Here is a 24,488-nt window from a genome sequence, read left to right as displayed (position 1 = left end):
TATTGAGAAAACTGTTCCCAAAAGAAACTGATGATGAGCAGCATTTATCTCATTTTTATGACCAAGCAAAATAACACTTATATTGTGATATTTCTAAGGGCTGAGCTAAAATTGTATTAAGATTATGCTTTAAATCTCAGTATTTACTGTTCAGAATGAAATCATATCAAATTTAAATGCACAGCTAGAAATTACAGTTGCTCATGTACTAATACTGTAAGCAACTAACCATCTGCACAACGAACCAGGTGTCATAAGGCATGATTTCTAACTCCAGATACGGCTCAGTAAATGAGAGCGCCAGCACTAACAGTTTCCCAATCTCCTGAACCATGAGTAAAGTACACATATAACCTTTAAGGAGTAAAACCAACATCTGAATGTTGAGAATTCTTTTTCTAAATTCCAAAAGAAAGTTTCCCCAGGTTCACCCACTTAATTTTGACATGTAAACAAACTGATGTGGCACAGGGCTAAGATCTTTGGACCAATTTTCTCTCATGAATAGTATTATCTTCAGCTTGCTAAGATGACCAGTCTTGATGCCTGAGGGGGAAAAAAAAGAAACATTTTATAATATCAGACAATGGAATAGTGAGATTTCTGGGGAATTTCTTTTTTTAAAAAAGAATTATTTTATTTATATTGATTTATCTATTCTAACTTGACCAGAGAGGGAAAGTGAGAAAGTAAGCCACCAGGTCTAGGACTCACACCACGGTCCATCATGTGGGAGTCCAGTGCCATTAACCACCATGCCACCTGCTGGCCCTCCTGGGGAATTTCTTATCCAATTTTATGCTTTTATGCCCTTTTTAAATGTTCATACATATGCCCTATAGATAAGCTTGATAACATCAGGAGACACAATAATAAAGTTTTCCCAATGTAATCCTTGTAGAATATACATCTACAGAAATACGGGATATAAGAAATGAGTCCTAATTTTCAAAACTTCTCAATTTTTTTTTTCTTTTCTGAGAGATTTTTCCTCTAAGGCATGTTTGCTCACTGCAGAGACAGAGACAGAAAGTGAGAAATCATCCCCCAGGGGATAGCGATGCCACCCCTTCACCTCCATTTTCCTTTCAGGATTTTAGGCACACACGCACATGTGCCTGGTGTGTTTAACACTGCTGGGTCCAGGACTTGAACCGTGGTTGACTATGTTGGAATCCAGCGACATAACCATTATGCCATCTGCTGATCCCCTTAATTTCAATAAATACAGACCATTCACTATCCTACCCCACGTGTTGAAGAGAATAAGGAAGGGACTTCCTATACAGTCAATGAGCCATTCACCATCCCACTTCTGACCGAAACAGCCAAAGCAAGGTAAGAGGTTGTCTGCTGCTGCCTCACGCTCCACCTTCTCAGTTCAGCTCCCAGTCATATCAAGGCTAGAGAGTTTGGGAGGTAAGCCAACCATGTAAAGTTACTGTGGCTCTGGAGCAGTTCACCCCACCCTCTTTTCTAGTGTAGAAAAAGAGAAACACCACTCAAATTCTAAACCTCAAAACTCTCACTGTGGATTCTAGCATTCCTACCTACAGAATAAGGAAGCTAACATGGAACTAACTAACATACACTGTATAAAAGCACATAAGTATATATCTGCAGAAGTATGAGATATGAGAAATATGAGTCCTAGAAATGTGAGAAAACCAGGTAATGTCTTTAAGATAAAGACATTACCTTATAATAGGTCCCCACCAACCATGGAACACACAAAAACAAGTCACAGAAATGTCAGAAAAAGATTTCAGAATATTCATTGTAACCAAATTCCGTGAGATGAAAGGGAAAAATGGATAACTAATTTCAGGGGATGAAAGAATCGTTTCATTAACTGAAGGAGGAAGTTCATAAAGAGATTGACACCCTATAAAGAGAATCAAACAGAACTTCAGGAGATGAAGAATACAATACAGGACATCAGAACTTCTTTGGAAAGTATCAACAGCAAATTAGACTATGTAGAACAAAGGTTCTCTGACACTGAAGACAAAACCTCCAGTTTAGTCCAGTTCACCAAAAAGAATGTAAAAATAACCATTAAAAATGAGGATAACATATGGGAAATTCTAGACACCATTAAGCGGCAGAGTATGCACATAATGGATATTCCAGAAGATGAAGAAACAGGTGGAGTCATAGAAACTCTCATGAAATATTTTCTGAAAATTTTCCAAATCTAGAGAAACATATAGGCATCCACATCCAAGAACTTCAAAGAACACCAAATAAATTCAACATATGATCCATAAGGCACATCATAGCCAAAATGTTAAAAATAAGAGACAATATTCTAAAGTGGCAAGAGAGAATTGCCAAGTTACAAAGGCTACTCCATTAGACTTGCAGACCTTTCAACTGCAACAGTGCAGGCAAGGAAAGAATTGGGAAGACATTTAAAACCTGGAGAGGAAAATAAATTCAGCCAATACTACTATATCCAGCAAGATTATTTTTCAGATGGTAAGAAGTGAAATCATTCTCACATCAACAGAATTCTCCAACACTAGACTGGCTTTTTAGGAAATACTACACCAGCAATAGGGAGACAAATAGAAACAAGAGACCACAAAGCAACTTAAAAAAAATTACTAACAAAATGATGGGGATGATTTCTACCATATTGATAATAACATTGAATGTTGATGGATTAAATTCTACAATTAAAAGGCACAGACCAGAACCTTCTAGATGTTGCTACAAGAAACAGACCTCATTGGTAAGGATGTATATAGACTGAAAGTGAAGGTCTGGAAAAAGCCATTTTATACAAACAAAAAAGGCAAGAGTCACAATACTGATATCAGATAATACAAACTTCAAGATAAAAATGGTAAAAAGAGACAAAGAAGTATACTACATATTATTAAAAGGATTTAATTCACCAAGAAGATGAAACAATTACAAATACCCATACACCCAACACAAGGGCATCCAAATGTGTAAAAGAAAGATTACTAGATCTAATGGGAGAAATTGATTGCAACACATCAATGAGTAGAAATTTTTTTTTTTCTTTTCTTTGGAGAGGTTTGTGCTACAGGGCCTGTGTGCTCTCCAGAAAGATAGAGACAGACAGAGAGATAGAAAGCGTGAAATCACCCCCCAGGGGGGATGGCCACGTAGCAATACCTTCTCCTCCATTCTCCTCTTGGGATCTTGGGCACTCACGCACACGCACCCAGCGTGAGTTTAAGCCACTGGGTCCGGGACTTGAACCGTGGTCGACTACATGAGAGTTCAGCAACATAGCCATTACACTAACTGCTGGTCCTGGAAATTTTTTCTTTTAAGAGTAATTTTTGCTATAGGGCACATGCACTCAGACAGAAACAGAAAGTGAGAAATCACCCCCTAGAGTGGATGACCACACCATAATCCCTTCTCCATTCTCTTGGGATTTTGGTATGCACACACACGTGCCCAGCATGAATTTTAAGCCACCAGGTCAGGAACTTGAACCATGGTCAACTATGTGGAGTCCAACAACATAACCGTTATACCATCTGCTGGTCCTGTGGTTGTAAATTTTAACACCCCACTGTCAGCACCAGACATCTAGACAAAATATAAGAGACACAAGTGCTAACTGATAGCATTAACCAGTTGGATATGACAGACATTTACGGAACATTTCACCTGGTAAGACAAAATACACTTTTTTCTCATACTCACGTAGAACATTTTCAAAGATTGACCACATAGTAGGGTACAAAAGAAGTCTTTACAAATGTATAGAAGATATATCCAGCATCTATTCCCAACCACAATGGAATTAAACTTGAAATCAACATAAAGAACCCTCAAAAATATGCAAAACTATGAAAACTAAACAACCTACTCTTGAATGACTTTAAAACTACCCACGAGGGCTTGGCAAGTAGTGTGGTGGTTAAGTCCTACATAGCTGACTGGTTCAAATCCTGGGCAGCTTGCTTTTTCGCTTTCCCTCTCTCTCTCTGGTGAGTAATGTGCCTTATAAGCAAATTAAAAAATTCACAATCTTAATGTGGTTCTGACCAAATTACCAGTGACATTTTTCATAGAAATGGAATAATCATAAATTTTATCTGGAATTATGAAAAGTCCCCATGTTGTCAAAGCAATATTATGCAATAAAAATAAAATAGGAGACATCTTACTACCTGACCTCCAAACATTTTACAAAGCTGTGATAATTAAACAACATGGCACAAGAACAGACATATAGACCAATGTAACAAAACAGAGAATCCAGAATTAAATGCAAAACATACAACTAATTGATCTTAAACAAAGGGCACAAGACAATAGAGAAAAGAAAGTCTTTACAGCAATGATCCTGGAAGAACTGGATATCCACCTGCAGAAAAATAAAAGTGGACCCCAATCCCTCACCATTGCAAAAATCAACTCAAAAGGGGATCAAAGATTTAAATATCAAACCTCAAACTGTAAAACTATTGGTGGAAATCTCAGAAGAAACTCTTGAGGATATTGGAGTATGTGATGATTTCTTTAGTAAGACCTCTAAAGGACAGGCAATGATCCCCAAAATAAACAAGTGAGATTACATCAAACTAAAAACCTCTGCTCAGCAAAGGAAACAATAAATAGAATGAAGAGAAAACGCATAGATGAGAGAAAATATGTGCAAATTATGCTTCAGATAAAAGGTTGATAACCAGAATACACAGGAAACTCAAGAAACTCACTCATAAGAAAAAAATATATATAATTAAAAAATGGGCAAGTGAGCTGAATAGATGACTCTCTAAGGAAGACATGCAAATGGCAAAATATGTATGAAGAGAAGTTCAACATCCCTTATCACAGGGTTAATGCAAATCAAAACCACAATGAGATAACCACTTAACCCCAGGCAGAATAGCTATGATTAAAAAGAGAGAAAGAGAGAACAATAAAATAAACAGAACAGAAAAATAAAGTGCCAGCGAGGCTGTGGTGAAAAGGAAACCTTTCTATACTGTTAGTAGGAATGTAAATTGGTGCAGCCACATATGGAAAACCATATGGAGGTTCCTCAAAACCCTACAAATATGATTACTGTATCACCCAGCAATCACACTCCTTGGTATTTACCCGAAGGATTGGAAAACACTCAGGCAGAAGAATATTTGCACTTCCATGTTTATTGCAGCATCATTTGCACTTGCAAAGACATATAGCATCAACCTAAGTGCCTGAGAACTGATGACTGGGTTGAAAAATCGTGGCACATCTATACTCCAGAATACTATTCAGACATAAGAAACAATGAGACACTGTCATTTGACCCAAAGTTACTGCTAAGCCAAGTAAGCCAGACTTTGAAAGACTTACATCATATCTTCCTGCTCAGTATATACCAAATGTCTGCCTTCTATGGCAGAAATGAAAAAAATCCAAAAATATGATAATAAGGAGGAATAAATTCAATACCAGAGTCTGTAAGAAAGGGGAGTGGATGGCAGAGAGTGGTTGGGAGGGGTAAAGGGAAGAAATACCTAACAGACCCAAGAATGTAAAATTTTCTATTGATACATGAGATAATATCCTTGACTTAATTGTTAAAAATAAAAATTGTCTTTGAGGTTAATGTACAGAATAATGTGTTTTTAAAGTATAAAATCAAACCACTTACTTGAAATTTAGATGTTCAACAAGTACATATCCATCTGTAGAAACAAAAGTCACTATTACTAACAAGAAACTTACAGAGAACATGCTTTAAGTTTTCTTTTTTAATAAAAATGATTGGAATTTTATGAGTGATAAGCCAATGAACTTACATTTGCCTTTAGAATTGCGACATAGCACTAGATTTTGTTCAGTGGTATCAATGACTTCCAGTACTTCTCCAGGGGTTATTGGCAAATCAAATGTTCCATTTCTTGAGTTATTTGAACATGCCACTGCTGTGTTGATGACAATAATCTCCTTGTCATACTGAAATAAGAAATACTAATCAGACCATGCTTGCGTAGATGTTGTTCCCCTTTATTATAACAACATTAATGGACATACAACTTTTTTTTTTTTTTGGAGAGGTTTTTCATTACAGGGCGCATGCATTTGCCAGACAGACAGAGAGAGACAGAGACAGAAAGCGAGAAATCACCCCCCAGGGGGGGTGGTCACGCCGCAATCCCTTCTCTTCCATTCTCCTCTTGGGATCTTGGGCACGCATGCACACGCGCCCGGCGTGAGTTTTAAGCCACCGGGTCTGGGATGTGAACCGTGGTTGACTACGTGGAAGTCCAGCGACATAGCCATTACACTGACTGCTGGTTCCCTGGACATACAACTTTTGAACAAACTCAAAATGCTAGATAAAATAATATCGAAAGAATAGACAATAAATAGGAAAGTATGTGGTAAAAGTCATGTAAGAAAATAATAATAAAAATGCCACAAGTTACACGTAAGAGCTCTGATTTGTTCGTATTAATTATTTTTATCTTCAAAAGAGAACATACCTCAGAGCTTTCTCGAAAAAGTTTTTCCTCTTTTTCCATTCTGTTCTTCTCTAAATTTTGCTTCTTGGTTCTGAAAAAATTTCTAGGAGATAAACTGGCAAGAAATATGTACATGGCTTAAGTCTACAAAGCCATTCTTTTTCAGAATAAATTCAGTGTAATTTCATTTGTATATTATTTTATATAAAATATTAATATACATGTGTATATACACATGAATGTTATATACATACATACACAAATATACCTTCAATGAAAAGACTGTAAAAAGTTGAACAGGATTAGTAATACTATTATAGTTACTTTACCCACAGTTTTAGAAAAAATATTTTTGAGGGGCCAGCAAGTAGCATGGTGGTTGATGGCACTGGACTATCACATGCCAACCATGGTTTGAGTCCTGGACCTGGCGGCTTGCTTTCTCACTTTCTCTATTTCTCTCTCTCTCTCTCTCTCTCTTTCACTCTTGCTCTGTCCCTCTCTGGTCATATTAACATAAATAAATAGATTTATGTACAAGAGTTATAAAATTTTTTGATAGTAGATAATAATTTGGAATAAAATCACATTGGTTAAACAATTTAAGGTAAATGGACTTCTATTACTTTTAGAAACATGATTGACTTAAAAAAATACCTTAAGGAAATTTATAAGCCTTCTCGTTCACCTTCAGATTATTTAACAGAAAACAGAATGAGGAAGGGGCTTACATTTTGTATTTTTTCCAAGTTTTCAAATTCTAACTGTGGACTCACAAATCTATGTGGTTTAAAGAACCATCTTATTTGCTGAAAAATTTTGGAGATGAATAAAATTTTAATAATGGAAATATAGAATTTAAAAATAAAACGAGATGCTACAGAACATGTAAAAGAAAGCATGAGCAACTGAGTAACTTGCTGGTTCTGTGGTCTGGTGGTTAAGGTAGCTGGATTCCACATGGTTGACTGCAGTTTGAGTTCCAGACCCAGTGGATTGAAAAACACACTGGATGCATACATGTGCATTTCTAAAATCTCCAGAGAACAGAGAGATGGAGGAGAAGGCATTGCAGCATGGCCATTCCCCACTGGGGGTACATTCTTCTCTCCTTGCCCTTCTCTCTCTGATGAATGTGCACACTCTAGCAAAGAAAAAAAAAAGTAGATGACACTACAGCAGAAGCGGATCACATTCCTCTGCTCCTCTGTTGTTCTTCACATGGGGTTTGGTCCTCCTTCTTAGCAGCTTAATATATTGACAGAAGGAAAAAGGTCAACCCATTTATGTCATTTTTATTCGGAAGTGTTTCCTAGATCTGTTTCAGTCTTTCTAAGATAATAGCCACTGCCATATTTCAGAGTATCACTTCTTGAAATACCGTCTTGCCTCTCCTGCCTTGAACTCATCTGCATACCTGCTTCCAGTGTCATCTTTCTGAAATGTACCTGAGCATTTTTACTCTCTTGCTTAAAACCTTCCAATGTCTCTCTACTGCCTACAGGATTAAGTCAAATTTTGTTAGCATGGTACAGAGGACATTGCGTAATCTGGCCCCATTCTGCCTTTCAACTTTATAGGGTGCCCTTTCCCCCACCCACACATACAATGTCTGCTTGAGAGTTTTAGAAGGTGGGATTTTTTTTCCCATGCCTTTGTACTTGGGAAACCCTTCCCCAAGTTGTTTTTTTTTTTTCTTTTCTTTCTTTCTTTTTTTTTTTTTAATAGAGATTTTTGCTATAGGACATGTACACTCTCCAGAGAGACAGACAAAAAGTGAGAAATCACTACCTGGTGGGGGGTGGCCATGCCACAGTCCCTTCTCCTCCATTCTCTTCTTGGGATGTTGGGCATGCACACACATGTGCATTGTGTGAGTTTTAAGTCACTGGGTCTGGGATTCAACCGCAGTCGACTCTGGGAGTCCAGCAATGCAATCATTACACCACCTGCTAGTCCCCAATGATGACAAGTTTTCAAGAAAACTTGGGGAAGTATTAGCAAATGGCATAATGATTACACTGAGCGTACATGCCCTGTAGCAAAGCTCTATATGAAAAAAAAAGAAAGAAAAAGAAAACTTGTTCTTATCTTTAATTAACAAAGGCATAATAAAAGGTTTGAAACTGAGGAAGCTTTCATTACTTATTGGTAAAAATAAGTTATGGCATTAACTATTTTAAAAGGATGAAAGAGCACATAGGAACTGATATAGGAATCTGTAGGAATAATGATAGCCTTTTAATCACATTTTTAAATTTGCTGAGCTGAGAATAAAAGTATAGTATGATATAAGTTTGTTGTAAAAAATTTAAAAAGCATTGGACGATTGTTTTTTAAAAAAAGACAGATTTGTAGTCATCAATATATTAAAAATCTTCAGAGGCAGTAAAAAAAACTTTATGAATATTTTCCTTCTTGAAATTCCATTTTGTTATGCTGTACAGACTTACAGAATTTAAGGTAGAAAGTTGCTTTTCTAGTCTGTGAACACATCTTTCCAACTTGGGAAAAATAAATGGCATCAAGTCTACACCTAAAGAAGATAAACTTAAGGGAAGGACCGTCCTATGCCATCCTGTGAGTTTACCTTTGGTACAGATGATACTTGGTTTTTTTCCTAGAACAGACTGACCACACAGTGTTCACAGTTCAGCAGCTATTTAGATGAGAATTTCCCTCAAGATATTTTCTTCAGGAAAGGACCTCACATCCAGCTCCATGACCTAGCAATTGAAGAGACTGGAGCAAGGAGCACCAGTAACCATCTGAGCCAGCGCAAAACATTATCTCCCCAACAGCCAACGGCAAACTGGAATCACGTGAACAAAGTTTGATACTGAGTTGATAAAATACTATTTTAAAAACTTAACATAGGGCTGGCAAGTGGCATGGAGATTAAGTCAGCTGTATCCCACATAGCCAAGTGCACAGATCAAGTCCTGGACCTGGGGCTTGAAAATCATACCAAGTGTGTATGTGCGAGGGTGCCCCAAATGCCATGGTCATTCTCCTTGGGAGGTGATTTATCTCTCCCCAAGTACACGTACCCTAAAGCTGCATCTCTTGCTTCTGATTTTAGATCAGGGTCAGCAAACCATGGTATGTGGGCCAAACATGGCTTGCCACTTGTTTTTGTAAACAAAGTAGTAACAGTAGAGACGAATAGTTGCCATAGAGACAGTACAACTTATAAAACCTCAAATATTACATAGCTTTGCATCTAAAATATTTACTCTATACTGGAAAGAAATTCTAGCACCAGTTGTAGTTATAACTAGAATTATATTGCATTATAGGGAAATCAGTCTTACTATGCAATACTTAGTTTCTGTTTTCTCAAGATTTCATTTGAATTCTACCTGCTGTTTTATTTTAGTTCTATCTTGTCAGGGAAAAGTTCATATAGCCTAAAAGAAGACTGGGAATTTTTCATTATTTGGTAAGGATCGACTTGAAATATTTCCTCATTCGTCATTTCCCAAAACTAGGAAAGATGATGATGAAGATAAATGTGTATGTAAATAGCATTTTCATATTTTCTCTCTTTTTTTCCTTTTTTTAAAAAGGGAGTTTTGCTATAAGTCACATGTGTTCACTCAAGAGACAGAGAGATAGAAAGTGAGAAATCACCTCCCAGGGCAGATGGCCACGCTGTAGTCCCTTTCCATTCTCCTCACAGGATTTTGGGTGCACACACACATGTGCCTGGCATGGGTTTCAAGCCTCTGAGTCTGGGACTCAAACTTGGTCGGCCATGTGGGAGTCCAGTGACCTAACCATTACACCATCTGCTGGTCCCTCATATTCTCTTTTAAGACTCTCAGTTGTACTATGTCATAGGCATTATTATGCTCATTGTGTTGATGAGGCACCTGAGAATCAAATCTAATGACTTACTTCAGTTACACAGTTAGTAAGGGGTGTACATTACAGCAGATATGCTATAATGGAAGTACACCTCAGTTCCTACCTGTCTGATCCTTCAGCACCTTTTTTCTCTTTTTTTTCTTTTGGTATCAAGAACTTTGGCTTCCAAGTTTTCACTTTATCTTCATCTCTGTGGAGAAAATATTTTGAATACATACATTAAGTCTGACTATTAAACATTTGTGGAAACATCAACCATCTGAGCAATTATGTTTTATAAAAAATATTAAGATGTCATCTAGAAATACATTTGATAATCAGGACCAGTAGGTGGCATAGTGGTTAGGGCGCTGGACACTCGCACATGGATGACCACGGTTCGAGTCTCAGGCCTGGAGGTTTGCTTTTTCACTTTCCCTCTCTCTCTCTGTTTCTCTCTGGTCAAATTAAAAAAATGAATGAATAAATAAAATTGAATGAATAATTCTTTTTAAAAAAAGAAATACATTTTGCTAATCTATAGCAAGACCATAGAGGATAGTAAATCTTTTAGATGGCAAAGCCATATAATAAATATTTTAGGTTTTATAAGCCATACTGTCTCTATGGCAACCATTCAACACTACATTTCTGAACAGGCAGTTCTGTAATATCATCACATTTACACTTTAGATAGTTTGGAAAATCAAGTGGAGGCAAGATGTCCATTCAGGGAGAGGTTGGGAAGCAATCCCATTGGAGAAACAATGAGGACCTGAGTGGTGACTTCACAGTGGGGTGGGAGAAGCAGGATGGATTGAGAGTTACTGGAACAGAGCCGTGGAGAGCGCAGTGCATGAGAGGCGGAGGAGTCACAGGTAACATCTAGGGGTTGGGTTTGTGAAATCGAGTTTACTGAAGCAATCACCAACAGAGAGGCAAGAAGGAAAGAGGCAGGATATGGATGAGAAGGGTTAACATTATGTGTTATGTTCTGTGTTTCAGACAGAATTATCTAGCAGGCTTATTAGAGGTTTGGAAGAGAAATCTGACCTCAAAATGTAAATTACTATATTATCATCATAACATAACTGAAGTCTGGGTGTGCATAAGATCATTCAAGAAGATCATATAAGGGAAGAATAGAAGAGAACTCACATAGGAAAATCTTAGGAACACATTAAGGTGTGTTTCTTCAGATAGAAAAATTAGAACTCACCAAAACCAAAATAAAACAGAAAAACACAGAAAACAAAAGCCATTTAGGAAGAACAGTCAAAGATGAGACTAAGAAATGATACGTAACAGCCAGCTGGTGCAGTTGTTAAGGTGGCTGGATTCCATATGGCCAAATGTGCAGTTTGAGTCCTGAACTTAGCAACCTGGAAATGTTGGACATGTTTTAGGCATGCACATGTCCAAAATCCCAAGAAGAGAATGGAGGAAGGGGGACTGCAGTGACCATGCCAGCGGTGTGCACTCGCTCTGTTTCTCTCCAGGAAGCACATGTGCCCTATAGGATTTTTTTTTTTTAATAATAATATGAATACCTAGGGAAAAGCTAATATTTTTTCCCCTTTAGAGGATGGCACAGTTTAAGATGTTATAGAGAAACCAAGTAAGATAAGGACTTAAAGTATTCACTTGATTTAATAAAGGAGTTATTTGTGACCTTACCAAAAATAAGTTCATGGTATGATAGAAACAGAAGCCCACTTGCAGTGACTGGGGAAAGATGAATCAGAGAGAAGCAGAAGTGACCTTTATTTTAAGCCATTGAGAGGAAAAGGACAGGTAACAAGTAGCTAGTGAATGGGGCATTGAGTTTAAGGATAGTTTCTTTCTTTCTTTCTTTTTTTTTTTTGGAGAGGTTTTTGCTTTAGGGCGTGTGCACTTGCCAGAGAGACAGAGAGACAGAAAGCAAGAAATCACCCCCCAGGGGGGATGGCCACGCCGCAATTCCTTCTCCTCCCATCTCCTCTCGGCATCTTGGGCATGCACACACACGTGCCCGGTGTGAGTTTTAAGCCACTGTGTCCAGGACACAAACCGCCGTCGACTACATGGGAGTCCAGCGACATAGCCATTATGCAAACTGCTGGTCCCAGGATAGTTTCTTTATTGACAGATGACAGCTATTTAGTCTTTGAAAACAACAGTTCTGTCAAATACTCCTTATCATCTTCCTCAATGCTTTATACACAGAAGGTTATTAAATAAAGGTGTTGAAATGAGTTTCAAGTGTCTAGATTCAAAGATAAGAAACAAAAGCAGATTCCAAAAGTGCAAATCAGAACCATTATGAGATACCATCTCACACCTGTTAGTATCCTATTGTCAAAAAGACCTACGTGTGGCAAGGATGTGGAGAAAAGGGAACCCTTATACACTCAAGGAATGTACATTGGGGTAGCCATCATGGAAAACAGTGTGGAAGTTCCTTGAGAAATTAAAGTGGAACTACTGTATGGCCCAGCAATCCCTCTTTTGGGCATTATATTTTAAGAAAATAAAATTACTCCATCATAAAGATACTTCCTCTCCTGTGTTCATTGCAGCATTGTTCATAATACCCACGACATGAAACCAACCTACGTATTGAATGAACACTGAACGAGTGAGAGAATGGATAAAGAAATTGCGTGTGTTTGTATGAAGTCACTAAAGAGCATATAAGGAAAGAATAATGGATGGCTCTGGAGGATACTATGTTAAGTAAAATAAGTTAGACACAAAAAGAAAAGTATTGTATGATCTCACTTATACATGGAATCTAAAAAAAAATTAAAAATGAAAGGTCAAATATATAGAGACAGAGAATAAAACAGTGGTTACCAGGGTCTGATGTGGGGGCGGGGTGGGGAGGAAATAGGGAAATGTACAATAGCTCAAAAGCTGCACAGTCACAAATATAGATGATGAATAAATCAGAAGACTTAATATACAGAGCTGACCCCACAGCCTAGTGGTTAATCGAGCCAGATTCCACATGGCCGATTCAATTCTAGACACCAGTGCCTTGAAAAATACATCAGGCACTTGTGTGTGCATGCCTCAAATCCCAGCAGGATGGATAAATGGACAAGGGATTATGGTGTGACCATGCTCCACTGAGGAGTGCTTTCTCCCTCTCTGGTGAGTGCACACGTCCTCTGACAAAAAAAAAAAAAAACAAAATAGAAAACAAAAAACAAAAACCAAAAAATTAGTGTACAACATGAGGACTATAGTTAATGATATAGTTAATGATACCATATTGTATCCAGAACTTTTGCTAAATAAGTAGATTATAGCTCCTGTTGCCACAAGGGGAAATGTGAGTAACTGTGTGAGGTGATGGATATGTTAATTTGTTCCACTATAATCCATTTTACCATACATACATAAATAAGAACATGTTGTATACATAAGTATACACAATAAAATTTGCTAAAAACAGGGACCAGCAGTTGCTGTAATGGCTATGTCACTGGACTTCCATGTAGTCCACTGCGGTTGGGTCCTGGACCAGGTGGCTTAAACTCACATCGGGTATGGGTTTGTGCGTGCCGAAGATCCCAAGAGGAGAAGGGATTGTGGTGTGGCCATTTCTCCTGGGGGGGTGATTTCTCACTTTCTGTCTCTCTTTCTTTCTTTATGTTTTTCTGGAGAGCGTACGTGCCCTATAGCAAAAAGCTCTCAAAAAATTGTTAAAAATAATAATAAAAAACACAGCTCAAATGCCTTTTGAATCTACTGTCGTTGGATCACTTATGTTATTGCTAGATAACATAGTCTTATTGGGGGGAATACCTGAAATTGACTTTTCACCTAGTCTCCAAGGATCTGAAATATAGCTCTCTAACTTAACAAAACATCAGGAAATGAGTCAAATATCAACAGGGATGACCAACATGGTCATTTGACTTACTTTGATTCTTTTTCACTCATGTCGACATCGTCATAGATGGTAACTTCCTGAGACCTAAGTTCTAAGGTCAAAAGAGGATGAAAACAGTCCATTATTAGGTATGGTTTAGTTTTCCATATTTATACACAATTAACCTAACTAGCCAGGGCATCCCAAGGCTATTTTTTTTGTTTGTGTTTTTTGATTTTATTTGTTTGTTTTTAATCAAAATCTGATTATAGACTACAGATAGTCCAGAAAGATCAAGGGACAAAATGATTCTTCATTTGGGAAGAAGTTAAACTGAAGAATTAAATAATGAGATATCCTAGTGTCTCTGATATGAGTATGTGTTCATACAATTAGATTTCATGAAAAGTTCTAGGAAACTGAGATGCTAAAAGAATGATTTTTAGACTGGCCACCATCTTTCTGTAGTTGAACAAAGATATCGCAAGACTAAGAGAGGTTTTTTGGAATTCCCAAAGAGAAAAATCATTTTAATAGATTGATGTTGATTTTTTTCCCCTTTCATGGTTTTTATTTCAAACCTTTAGCAACTGTTCTTTTATAATAATCTTGATAATATTGAATCTGACTTAGTACATAACTATAATTAGACATATTCAGTTTAGGATTTCACATTCCTTAGTGCTATCCATAGAATTACATGATTTTTAGATGATTCATCATTTGAACGAGTTTGACACCTTCTTGCATAATGAGTCATGACTTATATTCAATTATTTATAATTATTTGTTGCTTTAGTTAGTCTTTCAATGCCTTTAAATTTAGATGGGGGTTCAGTGTCCATAGGGACTTCAAAGAGTTCATAAAAAATAGAATTAAAGTACGACTTATTTTAATGCAGATAAAACTTCTCAAATCTGTGTATAGTTTTTTTCATAAAATTTTCTGAACTTTCTGAAGACTCTTCATATTCCTACTCATATGCCTTTTTCTTTTTAACACAAACCAAGGCTATGTTAGGAAACCTGTGATTTTTCCAGGTAGATATCATCTTTGTTATTTAGAGTTCAGCGAATTTGTGTTTGTGAAATAAATATGCACATTTGAATTTTAAGTCAGAATGAAATCAAATTCGCCCCTTGGCTTGAGCCCGTAAAGAAAAAACAATGCACAAAAAAGCAAATGGCCCCTTTTCACTGACAAATTCAATTTATTTACCACATAGAGAGAGCATACCACATAGAGAGAGCATACCACCGTTGTCGCACTGCGCTAATGTTTGTGCTATTGTCTTAAAGGCAAAGCCAGTAACATCCCAATGACCCGTCCTAGATTCAATTAGTTGGCAGGCTGCATGATCACATTCAGCTTACTATGCCGTAGGGTGATCTGGCTCTCAAACCTTTAAGAGGCTATCTGGTGTAATGAAAAATGTATGAATTTCACAGAGAGACTTGGATACAAATTCCAGATCATTCAAGTATGGATATGGATCTTAGGTGGCCCCTAAAAAAGTATGATAACATCTATTTCTCTAAGGATTTAAAGAAGACATTTACCTCAGTGCATGGTATACAGTAAGTACTTGAGAAATAGTATTCATCTTTCTCAAAGTAAGAAATACTGCTGTGTAAAATCCCTTCTTTGATTTTAATGAATTGAGTTTTCATTAAATCTGAGAATGCGAGTGGTATTTCTCTTTCCCTGCCCCTGAATATATCAATGCTGAATATTTTTATTTGGCAATAAACAGAGGTCACTTACGTAAATCAGGCAGCGAGATGGAAAATGCACTGTTGATTGACAAACGACACAGAAAGTTAAGAAAAAACACCATGTTCAGAAAGATTTGCTGATACCTCTTAAATAACATATTAATGACTAGTTGTCCTAACACATATGCTAAAGATGCGAAGCAAACCTCTGGCAGCTTTGTTCTGATCACACAGATGAGGAAGTATAACATGGTAAGAAAAAAAATAGCCACATATTTCAGGCATTTAAATTTAGTCCTATAGATACCAGGCCAGGCTCTTGGGCTGGGCATACAAAATAATCAGTCTTGAAATGCCTTAGAGCTTAATAAAGGAGACCAAAAATAAATCAATACAACATATTGTAACAATAATATAATAAAGGAATGTCCAAAGGAAGAGAACTTTAGGGAAAGCATTTTAACGATTGTATGAGCCTCGGCTTCTTCATTTCTAAGTCAGCACCTATATTACAGGGTTACTGTTGGGACTGTATGAGTGTATCTAAGTGAATGTGCCTGGACAGGATGGGGCTCAGTGGTCCCCGCTGTAAGACCAGACTAGATACTGTAGAGACTGTGAATATGCATGGGGGCAGAGAAGAAAACACACGGCCATCAGAGTCAGACGATCTGACTTCAGTTCCACCTTCTCTGTGATCCTGGGCAAGTCATGTACATGTTTTATGTAAAGTGGAGGAACAGGTTTCTAACTCCTGGATTGCTGTGAATATTAAAGACAAAAACATTGGGGGGAGGGCAGCAGATGGCATAATGGTTACGTTGTCGGACTTCCACATAGTCCACTGTGGTTCGAGTCCCAGACCTGGCAGCTTAAAACTCATGCCAGGAACATGTATGTGCATGCCCAAAATCCCGAGAGGAGAAGAGAGGAGAAGGGATTGCGGTGTGGCTCTCTCCCCCTTCATTCTACGTGGGTGATTTCTCACTTTCTGTCTCTGTCTCTCTCTCTCTCTGTCTCTCTGGTAAGCACAAAAGCCCTTTAGCAAAAATCTCTCTAAAAAAAAAAAAATCCAAGCAAAAACCAAAACAAGGGAAGTACTGAGTGTCTTCCCAGTGTTTGGCACCTAGTTAGCACTTGTCCTTGGCTTTGCTGCACAGAGACACTTGCTCAGGGAAGCCCTTCTTAACACCTGTTCCTTTCCTCCCTGCTAACTGGGTCAGGGTGCTGGTAGCTATTGTTTTAACATGGAAACGCAGGCCACCAAAACATCTAGGATGATGTTTCCTCCCTCTGTATCACTTATTCACTTAACAGATCCTTACTGGGTGTTTACTATGTCCCAGGCACAGTTTTCTTTCTTTTCTTTTTTTTTTTTTTTTTGAGAGATTTTTGCTATAGGGGGCGTGCATTTGCCAGACAGAGACATAGAGACAGAAAGCGGGAAATCACCCCCCAGGGGGGATGGCCATGCCACAATCCCTTCTCCTTCATTCTCCTCTCAGGATCTTGGGCACTCACGCACACGCGCCTGGTGTGAGTTTTAAGCCACCGGATCCGGGACGCGAACCGCGGTCAACTATGTGGGAGTCCAGTGACGTAGCCATTACGCTAACTGCTGGTTCCCCAGGCACAGTTTTCTTCACTAGAGATACTGCAGTAGACAGAACAGTCAAAATCTCTGCAATCAGGGCCGGCAGGTGGCATGGTGGTTAAGGTGCTGGATTCCCACATGGCCATCCATAGTTCAAATTCAAGGTTGCTTTCTCCCTTTCTCTGTCTCTCTCTCTCTCTCTCTGGTCAAATTAAAAAATAACAAATGGAATTAAAGAAATAAATAATTCTTAAAAAAAAATCTCTGACCTCATGGACATTAGTAAAATGAGGGTACACAGAAAAATAAGGAAATTCATGTTGAATCACTTAAGGAAGCACATGAACTAAGTGCCACGGAGCAGGGCAAGGAGAATAGCTCAGGGTGTGTGGAATATTTTGGAAACACAAAAGAGAGACTGGTAATCCAAGTTTGGGCAGAGAGGTTCAGGGGTATCCAAGAAGAGATAGTATTTGACCAAATTTGGAGGGGAAACTAAAATTTTGATAATCAAAGAAAATTGGAGAAGAGCAGCTGCATTTCCAGACCAGGGAATGTCCTGCTCAAAGTGAGGAGATGTGAAGCACTGAAGCGAGTCTAGGATATGCAGGCCTGTGTATGCCATGGTGGTGACAGTGAATTTGAGTTGCAAACTAGAGGAGTAGAAAGTAAGGCTGCCTTACTTGCCATGCAAATAGATTGATATTTGTCCTAAAACTTGTTTTCTTTTTAAAAGAATTATTTAACTTGATTGATTGATTTTAATTTGACCAGAAAGGGACAGAGTGAGGGGCAGGGAGGAGTGAGAAAGCAAGTCACCAGGTCCGGGATTCAAACCCTGATCAGCCATGTGGGAGTCCAACGCCCTTAACCACCATGCCCCCTGCCAGCTCCATTCCTGAAAGTTGTAATGAGTGGCCACTGAGTAATTTTAAGAAATAGAAAATCAGATTTGCGTTTTTTAAAAACACTAGCATTCTCATCAGGACCAATATTTAGAGTCTATTATGCCAATAATTTTTAGTCAAAGAGCAGCTTACCTGTTAAGGCCAGGGACTGCCTTTGCCATAGGTCCTCACTGACCACAGAAGGGAAACTTCCTCCTTTCCATAATCAGGACGACAATTTACAAACCTCATTTATTTCAGATCCCTTAGTAGATCTAGATCCAACAGACTATTAGGCTTACAAATCACAAGACTTTGAAGCTTTGTAATTGAAAAGAAATTCAGGGTACAGTAATATAATTCCATGCCAATACTTGTCATGCCCTCGGTCAAATTATTTTACCATTCCCTACCCTTGTAAAATACAGCTCTTTGAATGTATCTGCATATCTATATCTGTTTGTTAGAGAAATGTCTCCAGGGACTAACCCCATCCCTTTCCATTGCATGAGAGAGGAAACTAGGACCCTAGAAGGAAGTGATCTGCCCACGGTAACACCCTGAATAAATGGCAGAACCTAAAGTCAAGTCTAAAATATAGCCCCACACCCCCCGCATTCCTTTTCATTGGTGTATTCAGGAACTCCCCCAAAGACTGGCCGTTAACCTAGGTTATCTGGGAGGGTTCTTTCTAGGTCTAAGACTTTGAGACACACTAACCATTCAATTAAATAGTTCATTTCCCCACACATCACTGCTCCCAAGGGAAACAAATTAAATACGAAGGTGTAGCCAAAACCACTAGAATTTATAGTTCTAAGAAAGTATAAGCACATACAATAACAATGCTTAGAGATAAAATGCCAAGGATGATGACAGAAGTATTTATTCTGGATTTTGCTTAAGACTTCCCCTCCACCATTGTGTACAACTCTTTCTCATAACTGTTTTCAAAAGGACTGTGTCTTTTTCCCACTAGTGTCTGTGAGTGTGGTTCACACAAAAATTAGACAGGAGGAGGCAGGTGAAAGCCCAGGTCTTCAGTTTTAGTTTCTGATACCCCTTCACTGTTTCTGAGAAGTGGATAGAGAACATCAACCACTACATCTACCACGCCAGCACTGTTCATTCTCTCCTGGAAAGAGAGATTAAAAAGGACTTATTACCTTACATTTTCTTTTGACTTGGTTTTCTTCATTTTAAACCTATCCTTTTCTTTTTTGAAGAATCGTTGCAGTCTCTTTAGTGCTTTTTTCCCATCTAAACTAAGAAGAATCAGAGGATATAAGTAACATTGTGCTTGAGAGTAGTAGAAATGAAAGGCTGTTGTATGAAAAAGGACCAGTCTTCAGTCTCCTCTCCAAACATCCCACTCAAGGAAGAGCAAGAAAATGCATTTTCAACTTTTATATTTTTCTTCGTTGTTTAGATTCGGACATGAAATAGCACATCACACACCAGTCGACTCTAAAGAGAGTGATTTATTTCAGCGCCAACTTTCAATACTCCAAATAGTTTCTCTTTCTCAGAATTTTTGAAGCAAAGTCTTCCTTTAGGGGGGAAAATAACTCAAGGAAGGATAGTTTACAAATTGTACTAGAAGTACATTGTAGGAATCCCTGGCTCCTGAAATTCACATCACTGATGTTTAATTTACTGAATGATAAACCATGGTAATACATTGACTGCCCAGTAGATGATTTAAGTTCTTCCCATTTGGGGGGAAGCAGGGGCAAAGCGTGATATAGCCGTATCATCTTACCTAGCATGCCTAGCTCAGCATCTCCTCCGTCTCCAGCCTTCAAATTTCTTTCTACCATTGCTGTTTTCCTTTCTGCAATGTGTCCCTAATAACTAAACTCAGCAAATGATGCCCATTTAAACAAATTTTATTCTTGGTAACACTGAATTACAAATTATTAAATTAAGTCCAAATACCAGTGACAGCCTTACTAACTTGCAAAGATATAGTTAAGTCATAAACATTGATCTGTTTCTGAGAAAGCAACTATGTAATTGAAGCAATTTATTTCTTCTTTCTCACTGATTTCCTAACACGATTTCCAAGTCCTCTCCTCTAGGAGATAGACATTTCCAAACAGAGAAAGCAAAATGATTTAAAAATTATAGGACATGATTGACGTAAATACAGGTAGCCAATTAATCATGATGTAGTAATACAATAGCTTATTAGCACTATTTATGTGACTCTTCCCACAAGGATGATGGTAAACATCAGGGGATTGTTTCTTAAACTATAGGTTTACTAAGAGTAACTAAATACCATTAGCTTACAAAGCTACGAAAGAGAGAAACTCACTCTATCTTTGGGTGGTTGCTCTTTGTTTTGTACACATCTTCATAGATTTTTTCACTATTTTCTTCTGAAATTAAAAAAGAGCTTTTTATTCATTATAGTGGCAATAGTTCAGATTCATACTTAACAAAAATTATTGGATACCTATTAGGTACCTTTTCTTTTTTTAAGTTTTGTTAGAGGGTGCATGTGCATGCTGGAGACAGAGAAGAGAAATACAGAGAGAGAGAGACAGAGACAGAGAAAGTGAGAAATTACTCCCCAGAGGGGATAACCACACCACACACAGTCCCTTCGCCATTCTTCTCTTAGGATTTTGGACACACACACGCACATGTGCTCAGATGTTTTTCTAGCCATCAGGTCCAGGACACAGACCTGATCACCCATGTGGGATCCAGCCATCTTAACCAGCAGGCTACCACTGGCACCCTACTAAGTAACGATACTTTCATCTTTCATTAATTTAGTAGTTTCTCATAAAACTTATGCATGTGTTATTATGAGCATAGAGTAAAAATGCATAAACCTCTATGAAAGTATGCAAAAATGAAAATTAAAACCTGTTCCCACCCCTGATTCCAAGTCTGACCTGACTGAGCTAAGAAAGTTGACAACAGATTTATCAACAGATTCTTTCCTGCCATCCTCTCTCCTGCCTGTATTTCATACATCACAATCAGAATCTGCTAAGCATAAGACAGGGTGCAGGAAAACAATGGAAAATAAGGAACATTTTGAATAATCTTTCCCTTCATAATATGGCTTCAGCCTAGCCCAACGCAAACTTTATACACACAGATACTGGCTGCTTCAATTCTGACAACAGAGTCTGATGGAAAGAACATTGCATGAAGGGTCAGGATTTTCAGGTTCAAAACTTGGCTATAACACGCAATGCGTTTGGGGTCACTTAACTTTCCTATGCCTTAGTTTCTTTTCAAAGTTGAGGATATTAGATTGGACGCTTGTTGAATGACTTAATAATTGATTGATATTGGGTTTTATCTCTATGGAATATTCTGGGATTCTAAGGACAAAACCAATCTGAGTAACATTTGATTATTTTTCTAATAGTACTTCCTAAAATTTTATTATTTTTATTGACACAATTGCATATATAAGTGGCATAATATGGTGTTTTGATCATTGTATCACTGTGGAAAAATTAAATAAATTAACATATCCATTACCACTTTAGTTTCTGATATTAAAGCAGTACTTTTTTTGTGTGTGTGGTGAGAACCTTTAAAATCTACTTTCTTAGCAGTTTTCACTACATCATATACTTAAATCTACAGTCACCATGTTTTACAATAGATCTCCTGAACTTACTCTTCCTATCTAACTGACATTTTGTATCATTTGACCAACATTTTTCTGTTACTGTTTTTCTTAAAGAGCTTTTTGCCTTAAGGTGTATGTGCTTGCCAGAGAGAGAGACAGAGACTGTGAGAGAGAAAGTGAGAAATCACCCCCTGGTGAGGGGGTGGCCATGCTGCAATTCTCCCTCCTTCATTCTCCTCCTAAGATCTTAGCCAAGCACACACACATACCCAGCATGATTTTCAAGCCACTGGATCTGGGACTCAAACCATGGTTAGCCATATGGGAGTCCAGCGATGTTACTGCTACACCATCTGCTAGCTCATCCATTACTTTTTTTTTTTTTTTTTTTAATGCCAGAAGTCACATGTGCTCACCAGAGACTGAGAGAGAAGAAAGCACACCCAATGGGATCTGGTCACACCTCAATCTCTTCTCTTCCACCTTTCCATTGTGAGAAGATTTGGGGTACAAATACACATGTGCCCAGCATGTTTTTCAAGCCTCCAGGGCTGGAATTCAAATCACATGTCAGCCATGTGGGATCTGGTTTCCTTAACCACTAGGCCATGGGGCTGGTCCTCCACTGATTTTTACTCATTCATTCAACAGATATTCCTTGAATCTCTAGCATGTGTATTGTAGGAGCTGGGGGAAACAGTAAGCATAAAGGAGGTAGTATTCTGGGAGAAGAGACAATTATTAGTCAAAGAATCACATAAATATAAAAGTACAACTGTATAAGGTCCATAGTTCTATGAGATTGTATACCAAGGAGAATAGTCTCTGGGGGCATAATGATTGAGCTGAGATCAGAATTAAGATTAAGAGTCACTTAGGCAGAGTCAGAGGGGCATAGTGGTTTAAGCACTGGACTCCCACATGACCAACTGTGGTTCAAGTCCCAGACATGGCAGCCTGAGACTCAATAGTGGGTGCATGTGTGTGCATACCTAAAATACAAGAGAATGGAAGAAAAGGGATTGTGGTGTGGTCATTTCCCCTGAGGGGTGATTTCTCAATTTATCTTTCTCCATCTCTTCAGCAAACACACATGCCCTATAACAAAAATTTCCCCTCACACACCCAAAGAATCACTTAGGCAAAGGGGCCCAGGAGGGGAAAGAGCCTTCCAAGAAGAGACAGTAGCATATGGAAACCCCCTGTGCTATGAGCTTGGCAAAATCATAGAAGCTTAAAGGTCAGCATGACTGGGTCTCACTATGATGGGGTATAGTGTGAGATGAGGCTGTAGAAGCAAGGAGAAGGTTAAGGTTGGTTTTAGAAGTATCAGAAGCCATGAGAACATTTAAAAAATAAAATTCCTGGGGCCAGAAGGTGGTGTGGTGGCTAAGGCACTGGATTCCCACGTAGCTGACTCTGAGGTTGGAGTCCTGGACCAGGGGGCCTGAAAAACACACCAGGGGTGTGTGTGTGTGTGTGTGTGTGTGTGTGTTTGTGTGTATGTGTGTGTGCATGCCACAGATCCCAAGATGAGAATGGAGGAGAAGCGGTTGTGGCATGCCCATCTCCCCAAGGGGAGGATTTCTCATTTTCTCTCTCTCTCATTGGTGAGCATACATGCCCTAAGGCAAAACAATCTAAAATATTAGGAAAGAAAAAGAAAAACATTTCTCTAATCATGTTTGCATTGTGAAGTCACTTTTTACTACAAGAACCCCTTTACCAGCATTTCCATGTTCTCTATTATAAATGCACTTATTTGCACATAGTATGGGACCACTTCTCTCATTTTCTTATCACCCCACCTAGTGGGTATTATTAAAGTCATGTATACATAAAAGAGACCTTTATTTAGCCATGGAAAGACTTTATAAACCCTACTGGCAGTTTGAGAAACGTCTGCTTATACTTACCACTGTCTGAAGCAAATGAGTCAGAGAACTCCAACTTCGGTCTGTGAGGAAAAGATACAAAGACCATTAACCTGTTGGATCCTAAAGTCTCAACACATTCATCTTGCTGAAAGGCTGGAATGGACTTACGTCTCTCTCATGGGATACTCAACATCATCATAGGTCTCCTCTGAGATAGAACTTGGCTTCAAGGCCCCTGTGTCTGGGGTTTCTTGAGACATTTCCAAGGCCTCCACATATGTACCTGTAAGGAAAATAGAGAATCTCCCTGAAGAATGTCTCATCAGGGGCCGACATAAATGCATTCACGTACATCACTGGCAAGGGAGGCCAAAACAGAAAAGGCAGATTAAACAAGCTGAAGCTGGAATATAATCTTGGTATGTATTATCCCTGAACTATCCACCTCATCCTGGAGAGCCTCAGTTATGATTCTCTAAGGTTGAGGAGAATCATACAGGCATTGACTCTTATGTGATGCAATGATTAAATACAGAATTCTATTAATTCAAAAAGTTCATAGAAAGTGAATATAATTTAAAAACAAGAACTATGCCTGGCCACATAGTAGAGGAGGGATAGCAGATAGCAGACCCTTTAGCAACCAC

General features: G+C 38.3%; 1 protein-coding gene across 1 annotated transcript in view; it reads right to left on the bottom strand.

Moving 5' to 3' along the window:
- FYB2 (FYN binding protein 2) overlaps window positions 1-24,488 on the bottom strand; it is a 63,774-nt gene continuing 39,286 nt past the window's right edge. Inside the window, 11 exon segments of the mRNA XM_027770914.1 lie at window positions 1-546; window positions 5,642-5,675; window positions 5,790-5,946; window positions 6,477-6,570; window positions 10,429-10,515; window positions 14,215-14,275; window positions 15,929-15,957; window positions 19,527-19,625; window positions 20,681-20,744; window positions 23,881-23,921; window positions 24,010-24,124. Of these exon segments, the coding sequence (XP_027626715.1) occupies window positions 525-546; window positions 5,642-5,675; window positions 5,790-5,946; window positions 6,477-6,570; window positions 10,429-10,515; window positions 14,215-14,275; window positions 15,929-15,957; window positions 19,527-19,625; window positions 20,681-20,744; window positions 23,881-23,921; window positions 24,010-24,124 (803 nt within the window). The 3' untranslated portion in view covers window positions 1-524.

This window comes from Tupaia chinensis, unplaced genomic scaffold (genome assembly GCF_000334495.1).
Source record: "Tupaia chinensis unplaced genomic scaffold, TupChi_1.0 Scaffold000165_2, whole genome shotgun sequence".
In the NCBI taxonomy this organism is placed as follows: domain Eukaryota; kingdom Metazoa; phylum Chordata; class Mammalia; order Scandentia; family Tupaiidae; genus Tupaia; species Tupaia belangeri.
The sequence above is the reverse complement of the archived record's forward strand: the minus strand, read 5'-3'. Positions and strand labels throughout refer to the sequence as shown.